General features: G+C 45.2%; 1 protein-coding gene across 1 annotated transcript in view; it reads left to right on the top strand.

Moving 5' to 3' along the window:
* CEMIP2 (cell migration inducing hyaluronidase 2) overlaps positions 1–4628 on the top strand; it is an 89209-nt gene extending 84581 nt beyond the window's left edge. Inside the window, 3 exon segments of the mRNA XM_004713827.3 lie at positions 860–1011; positions 3781–3884; positions 4205–4628. Of these exon segments, the coding sequence (XP_004713884.3) occupies positions 860–1011; positions 3781–3884; positions 4205–4401 (453 nt within the window). The 3' untranslated portion in view covers positions 4402–4628.
* The last annotated feature ends 5517 nt before the right edge of the window (positions 4629–10145 follow it).

Below are 10145 nucleotides of genomic sequence, written 5' to 3'. Positions count from 1 at the left end.
TCTGGATTGAGTTGTGGTTGCTTTAGGAAGACCACAGCCAAGAACCACCCACATTGCCATAAAACTGACATTGTAATTTAAGTAAGAAATACATAGGCCCACAGTAGAAAATAAATGCTTTACTCAAGAGCTGAATCAAAGGGGTCCTATTTCTGGATGGAAAACATAATATGGTAAGATGTCATTCTATCTAAATTAAAATGTACATTTAGAACATTTCCATTAGCATCCTAATCGATTACATTTCCATTGTAGGTGCCAGTTGATTCTGAAGCTCATCTGGATAATAAATGTAGAGGAGTAATCAAATGGTATAAAATACAGTGTAATAAAAAAGGGACTTAGATATTAATATCGCTTATAAAGCCAAAATAATTAGATGAGCATAGTCTTGGCAGAAGACAGAGGGATTAGTGGAAGCGATTCTAGAATCCAAAACGGCATTAGAAAGGTGCTGAGAAACGCGGCTTATACACAAGTATACACGGTAGGTATTTTTCTGAATCCTAATGACAGACAGTGAGCTGTCTGAGATCCGCTGTGGTACAGCGGTTCCACCTGTTCTTAGGGCACTGCCCAGGCCTAATCTGTGAATGACAAAGCCTGGACCAAACCCTGATGGGAAAGTGCTTGAGCACTGTGGGAAGAGTCATTGAGCGTACCTGCCCTTACTCAGAGCATCTTACCTCCAAGCCTGATTACCAGATAGTTGCAAGGAAGTTGTGAGTAGAATGTCCCAGTTGAATCTTGGAACATCTAGAGAATACGGGGTTAGGAAGCAGGGCTGGAAAGAGCACCGGCCACCCTGGACAAGTAAGCAGAGTGGTTAGTCGCTCAGAGATCACCTTTGCTCTTTCAGGTCAATGGCACAGACTTCACCTTCCGAAGTGCAGGTGTCTTCCTCCTGATCGTGGATGCCTGCAGCGTTCCGTTCCGGTTGACGGGGAAAAAGACGTTCGCTCTTGCCGACGCCAGTCGCATGAAAGAGTATTTAGAAGGGATCCCTCCCAGGTGGGTGAAGCTCGCGCTGCAACAGCAACGGGCCGCTTCCCAGGTCACCATCAAGGAAGCGAAGGCTGTGGTTTGGTTCACGTGGAGTCTGCCAGAAAGGAGGCGCCTGGCTAATTTCTAAGCACAGGGTTTTCTACCCAGTATTGCATAATTGCTGGGCATCTAGAGCTTCCCTCAGCTCATATCAGGGTCAGTGTGGTCTTGAGTGGCTGGTTGGGGTAATAATCCCTTGTAGGAGAATGAATATCAGACGAGTCTCAAGGAATTGGAGATAAATAACGCCCCCCCCACGTTAAACACTTCCAAGATGCTGTCTCCTGTGAGTGCCTCCTCTCACGTCTCTGGGTTCCGTGAGTCCCTGCTAAAAAGCCCTCATGAAACTTGAAGGAAATGTCTCATGGGGTGGCGGGTACTGTCAGTCCAAAATACAAATGTCACGAAGAGATGAGCAACAGGCAGCATCCAGAGTCCGAAGCCAAATGTGTCCACATGTCACAGCATGTCTTCCACTAAAGCGCAGTCAGGAAACAGGCCGGGCATTCCTGCCGAAGCACCGGGCATTAGAACTATATGGTGGTGCTATTAGATATCCAGGAAAAACAAAGGAAGTGGTTTGTTCACACCCTCTTCTAACTAACCGTCTTTGAGATGCCTTCCAAGAGATAAAGGATATGGCTTGATTCACACCCTCTACCAAGGTTAGGTCTTAACCACACCCTATTCCTGCCCATTAGTAGATACAGTGAACCCTCGTTTATCGCGGTTAATCAGTTCTAGACCCTACCGTGATAAATGAAATTCCGCGAAGTAGGATTCCTTATTTGTAAATCAAATATTTTCATAGTTAGAGCATAGAGGACATGAAAAAACACCCTTTAGTCACCATTATACTCGTGTTACCCAATTTATTAAATGAAAAAGGGAAAATACAGTAAAACATTTTGGACGTTACAATGATCATTTATTATTTATTATATTATTTATGGCATCAAGCGTGTACCGTATGAGCCAATCAGTGGCAGTAATGGCAGAGCATGCGCTGTTACGCAAAAACCGTGATAGAGTGAAGCCGCGGAAGTCGAAGCGCGAAGTGGCGAGGGTTCACTGTACTGCCTTCCAAAGTGGGGCCACAGCCAGAGGCATCTAAAGTTCCAGAAGTAAACTATCACATAATGAATATTGGCTAGAAGGGCTATATTCCTTGACACTACAGTCCCTCATCATGGATTTTTTGGAAAGCAAACCAGTTGCTGTTGGAATCCACTCATAGCCACCTCTGTGTGTCCGTCAAAGCCAGAGCTGTGCCAATGGCTAGTTTCTCAGAAGTGGATTTCCTGGCCTTTCTTCCACCATGCCTCTGAATGTGCTTGGACGCCAATCTTTTTGGTGAACAGCTGCGCTGGGTTAACTCTTTGTGTCACCTATGTTTGACTCCGTGATCATGACTATGCAACTGCTTATCAATGGTAAACACTTAGATATTTGCATCCATTTAAAAGTGATATTAATTTGTCATGCCAAGTGGGAGAGCCAATGGAAGAGCAGATTAATTGCTGATACGCAAGTTGATGTTGATGCTGAAGAAAGTTAAAGCAAGTTCACAAAAGCAGAAATACCACCTTGTGTGTTTCTCACCTGGATTTAGAGAGCATCTCAAGAACAGGTTTGACACATTGAACACTAGTGACCGGAGACTGATAACATTAAGGATATCAATACCCGAAAGAAAGCAAAATGGTCATTGCCAAGGTCAACAAACTACAATACCCAAAGGATGTCAAAGAGACTCAGAAACTTGCTCTTGGACAGAGTAGCTAGAGAAAATAGAACAAATGATGGAGTAAAAGAGCGGAAGATTTCAAAATGTGGGGATGAAGATCTCACCTATAAATAATCTCATGAGACTCGATTGAGCAACTGATCCACCAAGGAATGTTAGAGCTGCAATGTGGCCAAGGTCAGACTTCTCTTCCGAGTCTGGATTGAGTTGTGGTTGCTTTAGGAAGACCACAGCCAAGAACCACCCACATTGCCATAAAACTGACATTGTAATTTAAGTAAGAAATACATAGGCCCACAGTAGAAAATAAATGCTTTACTCAAGAGCTGAATCAAAGGGGTCCTATTTCTGGATGGAAAACATAATATGGTAAGATGTCATTCTATCTAAATTAAAATGTACATTTAGAACATTTCCATTAGCATCCTAATCGATTACATTTCCATTGTAGGTGCCAGTTGATTCTGAAGCTCATCTGGATAATAAATGTAGAGGAGTAATCAAATGGTATAAAATACAGTGTAATAAAAAAGGGACTTAGATATTAATATCGCTTATAAAGCCAAAATAATTAGATGAGCATAGTCTTGGCAGAAGACAGAGGGATTAGTGGAAGCGATTCTAGAATCCAAGGAGAGATCAGATTTATTTATCCAATAAATCTGGATGCACAGATTTCCTGCCATGACAGTGAGTTTGGGAGGCACTGTGTAATACACATGGTTAAGCACCCAGTTAGTAACTTAACGGCATGATTGGGGATTGCGATCTACCCTTCAGCCCCTCGGAAGAAAGGCCTGGTGATCTGTTTCTGAAAGGTCAGAGTCTTGAAAAACAACAACCCAACCACCTTGCAACCTAGGGGGTTGCCGTGAGCGGAGCCAACTTGATGGCCATTGGCTCCTTCTTTGGCTTTGCCCTCATTTCAGAGTAGTGCTCCAGAAAGACGTGCTGAATTTCTGTGTGATGTCTTCAATATTCCATTCCAGGTCAATTGTTCTGCTGAGCACAAGGGGAGAAATAAAGCAGTTGAATATCTCCGAGTCATTGGTACCTCTGGGATTAGTCAAACCAGCTCATCTTTATAACAAAGGTTTGTACGTGTAATCTTGTATACATCCCGTCTGAACCCATTAGCCCCTGCATTTTTATGTTGGACGGTAGCTGCCACACCATTCTCAGGAGCGTGTGTGGCTGGAACGGGTTGTATTCGGATCGTTTTTAAAGAAGAGGACAGCCGTAGAGGAAGTGTGCTGGGATGTGGTTTGCTATTTGGGGCCAGAGGTGGGCGGTCAGAGTTCATCTGCTGACGTCAGGGAGTGTAGCTGTCTCTGTTATGCTCACCGTCTGCATGATCGTGCCCGGAAATAGTAACTACACATTGAACCGTGCTGTTTTTCTTTTTTTCTAAAGGGAGTACCGTATTTTTGGGATTCAGCGGAAACTTTAAACCTTCCTGGACTAAGCTATTCACCAGTCCCGCTGGGGAGGGCCTTGGGCTGCTGGAACAGTTCGTGCCCCTGCAGCTGAGCGAGTACGGCTGTCATGGAGTCCCCGCTGTCCACAGACAGGACCTGGAACTGCTGAAGCGAGCTGCGAAAGCACGCTGAGACAGACTCACTGTACCTGAAGGGCTGGGAAGGAACAAACAATGTGAACTAACTTATTTAATTTATGACGTGTAAAATCGACACTGTTCACCCTATGGAACCATTTTCCTGCTTGATACAGAGAGGGGGAAGGAACGAAACAAAACAGCACCCTTCAAAGGGAGTGCTCGCGTCCCAGCTCCGCACCTGGTAGTACAGAATGTTCCAGGGGTCCTTGTTCCACCCTCCCCCCCTTAGGGTTTTGTAGTGACCTGAAGCAGTGTTTCGCTTATTTGTATGGTGGGCTGGTGGGGTGGGGGGGCGGGAGGAGCTTCTGAGCATCCGCCTGAGCTCTTAGGGGACCAGTTGTTGTAGCACCTTGGATACTTGAAGCCTCAACTCCCTGGTGTCGTGTGGTGATTGACATGGTGGCTGGTGTGTTCCATGATGCCTTGGCCCTGTTTCCGGGCAGCTTTTTAGGATTTTTCTATGTCGCCCAGATGACAAAGTGGCAACTCAGGCCCAACTCATGTCCTTTTTGCCTGGACATGTGCTTGCTTTTTTAAATACTCATTCATCTGTTAATGACTTTTACTTGTTTGGCTCTGCAAACAGCCAAGTACATTGGGACAAAAGGTCTTTTGGTGGTCAGCCATCCTTTAGCCCCATGACGCCTGGGCCCACGATGGTTGGAGGCTGTTGGGATGATTCTGCAGCTTCAGGCCCCAGCCTTTTCCATCCGTGCATTTGCGTGTGAGAGGCAGAGCAGAGGTGAATATTTGCCTTTTGAAAAAGACTCGCCCTCACTGGAACCTTGTGTCACTTCCCTCGCACAGTAGAAGTCTGTTCTCAGCTCTGCTCCCAAACCTGGATTTGTTGTTGTTTTTGTGGATTTTTTTTTTAATGGCTTTTCTGCTCACGATCCTGCCAGGAAAATCGCAAAGAGCTTCATGATGCCACAAAATGATTGTATTCAGGGGCTGGGGGTGGGGAGGTGGATGGGGGGCACGGGAGCAGTTTGAAGGGCCAGAGTCCTGGGCATGTCCAGAAATGGCACATTTCCTAGTCTTGGAGGAATACAGACTCCATTACGCCCTGTTTTCCTCTCCCACTGGCTGCCAGGCTCTCCTGCCTGCGAGGATGGCACGGGGCAAAAGGAAATGACTCCACATCCTGGGGGGGGGGGGTTTGCCACCCCCAGAGGGGAAATGCACCAACATGCCATCCCAGTCTCCTCCCTCACCATGCACAAAGTGTAGTGCAGGCATGGCACAGGCAGACAGTAGGGAATGTTTGGGGGCAAAAGGGCTTTTCGCGGTCCCCAATCCTTTTCACCCCTGAGTAGAGGCAAATTCACTTTCCTCTACCCAGGGTCAAGGTCGGCGGCCTGCACGTCTGACTCTCGGAGAAGCTGCACGCAGCTCTGTGGCTTCTGTTCTCCACAATATATGCTACCTCAACTACTACCAGTAAACCTTTCTAACTGTAAGTGCTCTTGCTCAGGGCACCGGTCTTTATCGAAGTTTAGTTGGTGGGTTCTTGTTTGTTTGTGTGTTTTTGTACATTGATGAATGAGATCTCACTTATTAAATATATTATTGGATCATGGTTCCTGAAGGTGATTAAAGTTTGTATATGTGTGTAGGTGGGTTTTGTGTTTTTTTTTTTATTGCTTTAATTTTTTTCCGGGTGGTTTTTTAGAGTGGTTCTTCAGAGATTTGGAAAAGGATGTTTAAGTTCTGAGGCACTCTGCCTTTGCTGATTCTTTATACTCATCATCAGGGCCTAAGTGAAATCAAAATGGGTGTGCATGATTTTACATATCTGTGTCAATCAATCAACCTACCGATCGCTCCATCTTTTTAGCATCAAATTTTTCAGCTGCAATGGCATTATGGATAGAAGTGAAGAAACACTCCAGTAAGTAGATTGTGTCACGCTAAGAGTGAAAGGAGGAGGGCCTATATTCTCCAATGGGTGGTTTTCAATGCTGGTTGCAACCCGCCCCTCCCCTCCACCCCCACCTTCTCACGCTCCTCCTCATCCCTAGCACTCTCCCTGTCAGATCCTTAATTATGGGAAGTGCTTTACAGTAGGACCAGGCATTGGATTAAAAAAAAAATTAAGTCCAGTGCTTAATCTAAGCTATAACTAAAAACGGAAAAAAAAAAAAAGGAATTACATTGATTGTTTTCCTCTGAGATTCTTGTGTTACTGTCAGAATTCCCAATCCTAAAGAAGCATTACTCTTTTGTTTCCTTTAAATAAATATATCACCTATACACATGACTATGTACTATATATAGATGTTAACTATAGGTACAAAATTTGCCCTTTTAACCACTTTTAAGTACCTAGTTTAATGATAGGAGTTACAGTCACCATCTTCCACAATTACCACCCCTCGTTATTAAGAAGCCCAGGTGGTGCAGGGGCTGCAAGCTACAAGGTCATCAGCCCAAGGACATCAGCCACTCAGAGCCGCCTGCCACTGGCAAGATTTACGGTCTCAAGACGGGAGGGGTGGGCAAGATTCCAGTCTCAGTGGAGCAGTTCTGTTCTGCTCTACTCTGTGAGTCTGAATCAGTTATGGTTTTTGTTTTTTTCCCCCAATCCTTTTCGAAAACTTTGTTACTCCCAGAAGAAAATCTGTTCCCCTTAAGCAATAGCTCTCCTTTTCTCCCCTCAGTCTGTGGTAACCCCACACTTAAGCCTCTGGGCAATTCCCTGGGCTGTATGCTTCATAAAAGTAGAATTATATCATTGTCCTCTTAGGCCTGATATATTTCAGTCAGCATAATGTGCTCAAGGTTCATGTAACCTCTACCGGAACTTCATTTCTCTTTATGACTAGCAAAACTTACTGCCAGTTAGTCAATTCCAAATCATAGTGACCCTATCAAGATAGGGTTTCTAAAACTGGAAATCTTTATGTGAGAGGCTGCCTCATCTTTCTCCTGATCATAGCTGGGACCTTTGAACCACCGACTTCGTGGTTAGCAGCTAACCACCTATACTACCAGGGCACTTTGCCCTTGAATAGAAGGTTTCGATACAGTTTTAGTTTGTAGTCCTCCCCAAAGTTACCTTAAGTCAAACTCCGCCAATTCCAAATCATAGTGACCCTATCAAGATAGGGTTTCTAAAACTGGAAATCTTTATGTGAGTGGCTGCCTCATCTTTCTCCTGATCATAGCTGGGACCTTTGAACCACCGACTTCGTGGTTAGCAGCTAACCACCTATACTACCAGGGCACTTTGCCTTTGAATAGAAGGTTTCGATACAGTTTTAGTTTGTAGTCCTCCCCAAAGTTACCTTAAGTCATAAGTCAAACTCCGCCGTTGTTGCTTCCGGCTCATAGCAATCTTATAGGACAGAATAGAGCAGCCTCTTTAGGTTTCCAAGACTTCTCAATTATAGAAGCCAAAAGCCTCATCCTTCTCCCTCCAAGTGACTGGTAGGTTTGAACTTCTGAACGCCTGGTTAACAGCTCCATGTGCAGCCCACTACGCCACCGGGGCTCCTCTCCAAAGTTAGATTGGTTCTGTACATCTCAGGCAAGTGGAAGCTAACGCTCTCCCAGCTCTAAAATCTACTCCAGGTGACTTGGACCTCTGTAAGCATATTCCATCAGGTGAGGCCGTTGAACTTCAGCAAAGCAATCGTCCACAAATCAGTTGGCTGATGAGAAACACAAGGGCCTTCATATGTTACCCGACTTAGGCTTTCAGACTTTGCTGTAAGATTCCTGCCTCCACCTGAGCCAGCATACATACATTATCAGTGGAAGTTGAAAGAGGGGGCCTGCTGGCAGATGAAAGACAGACGCACCGTCTTGTGGCATATAACGCCGAAGCCGCTGCGGAGCTCATGTTTAGACTCTGGGGTTTGGGAGGCCCCTCTTCTCAACTTCAGGTGAGCCCTCATCTTCCTGCCATTTTTTTAGAGGGTGGTGGGGATGGACAGAGATCTGAACCTTTCAGACCACTAGGCTTTCATTCCTTAATTAAGAGGTGAGGTAATGTGCGAATGAGTCCTTTGAAAGGCATTTCGATTGGGAAAGCACTTGTGATTTTCAGTGTGGTTTTGGTTTTATGTTTTAGTTCTTCCCGGTGAGGTAACTGCTTAGATTCCATAACGATGACGATTGTTGATTCTGTGATATAGAATCGCAGATTATCTCCAAGAGTTCTTGTTTGGGCTTTCCGGTACTGATTAAACCAGGTTTAATAAAGTGAGACATTCCTGGGGGATGAAGACTGTCAAGGAGTGAAATTGGGTGACAGGTTTGTCTAATTGCGGCTGATCCTGGTCATCATCCAATGTGCTACAAATATAGCAGACGCTGGATGGAGGTAGTTTTCAACAAGTGATTGGGGAAGCACAGACTGCCCCAACAAGGAAAGCTACCCACCGGGCCCCTCTCCTCTCACAGACACCCAGAGACTCCACACCTTGTAGGCTCTCTTGAGGCATGTGGAAGGCAAATCGCTTTTCATTGCCCTTACGCACGAGAGAGAAATCAAAAGGACAAATACTCTTTGATTTTTTTATATGATAAAATTGAGAGAGTGACAGACTAGGACTAGGAGGGTTGATTTTAAAATGAACTGTGCCCCACAGGGAGTCCATAAGTAACTGTGAGAGCAAGCTGTGAAGGTTTAATATCTGAAAACACAGAAAAGGACAGGTCGGAAAAATATTTTCATGGATTTGGAGTTTTTTTCCTCCCAAGAAGGACATTGTTATGTCCCCCCAAATATGTATCTCATGGGCTAGGCCATGATCCCCAGTGTTGTGTGGTTGTCTTCCATTCCGGGATGTGCTGTGAATCCTGACCCCTCTTTATGTTCATGGGGCTGCTTCCGTGCGGGGTGAATCAGTCTGACCCCAAAGTGTGACTCTCATCACACCCTCCCTGAAGTTATGCCGTTGCTGGAGTCACAGGGTTTGTAAGATGAAAGGAGAAAGAGGTAAGCAAAGCAGAGGTGTGCCTCACTGTTACCATGAAAGAAGAGCTGGGAGCAGAGTCCTTTGAACCCAGAGTCACAGTGCTGAGAACCTCCTCAACCCACAGAAAGACACATGGAGATCTCTGATTATGCCAGGCCAGCAGGCGTTCAGAGACGACAAAGACTTCCCTCTAGAATGGATGAAGAAAGCCACAGCCTTTCCCCCACCCCTCCCAAAATTGCGGGGAGGGGGAGGGGAATGCAGATATCATATCGTTCCATAACGTCAAGCAGTATTGTACAATTGTGACCAAAAATGCCTTCTTCAGCTGGCACCCTGAATTTGAACTTGGAGAGCCCTAAACTGAGAAAATAGAGTTCTGCTGATTAAGCCATCCACTTGTGGGTTTTCTGTTGTAACCACCCTAGATAACTGACAGTGACACTGTGATTAATCTGGATGCAAAAAGCTACAAATTTAAACTTCATCCGCAGAAAAACATAGACTTTCTATGTTCAATCAGTTAAGCAGGGGTTGGCGACTAAGATTTGTGGGCCCAATTCACCCCCACTCCCCCTCCCCCTCTCCACTCTACCACCCCCACCTGTTTTTGTGCCCGTGTTGAGCTGCAAATGATTTTTCCATTTTAAAATACAACATGTTGGAAAAAGTCAAAAGAAGAATAATGTTGCATGAATATGAAAACGATAGGAAACTCAAATGTCAGTGTCCATAAACAAGGTCTCCTTTGAGCACAGCCAGGCTCATTCATTCATTTATGCTTGTAGCTGCTTTCACACTGTAAAAGCAG

The sequence above is a fragment of the Echinops telfairi genome, unplaced genomic scaffold (genome assembly GCF_000313985.2).
Source record: "Echinops telfairi isolate 266 unplaced genomic scaffold, ASM31398v2 ScPeMD7_22;HRSCAF=79, whole genome shotgun sequence".
NCBI lineage: Eukaryota > Metazoa > Chordata > Mammalia > Afrosoricida > Tenrecidae > Echinops > Echinops telfairi.
The sequence above is the reverse complement of the archived record's forward strand: the minus strand, read 5'-3'. Positions and strand labels throughout refer to the sequence as shown.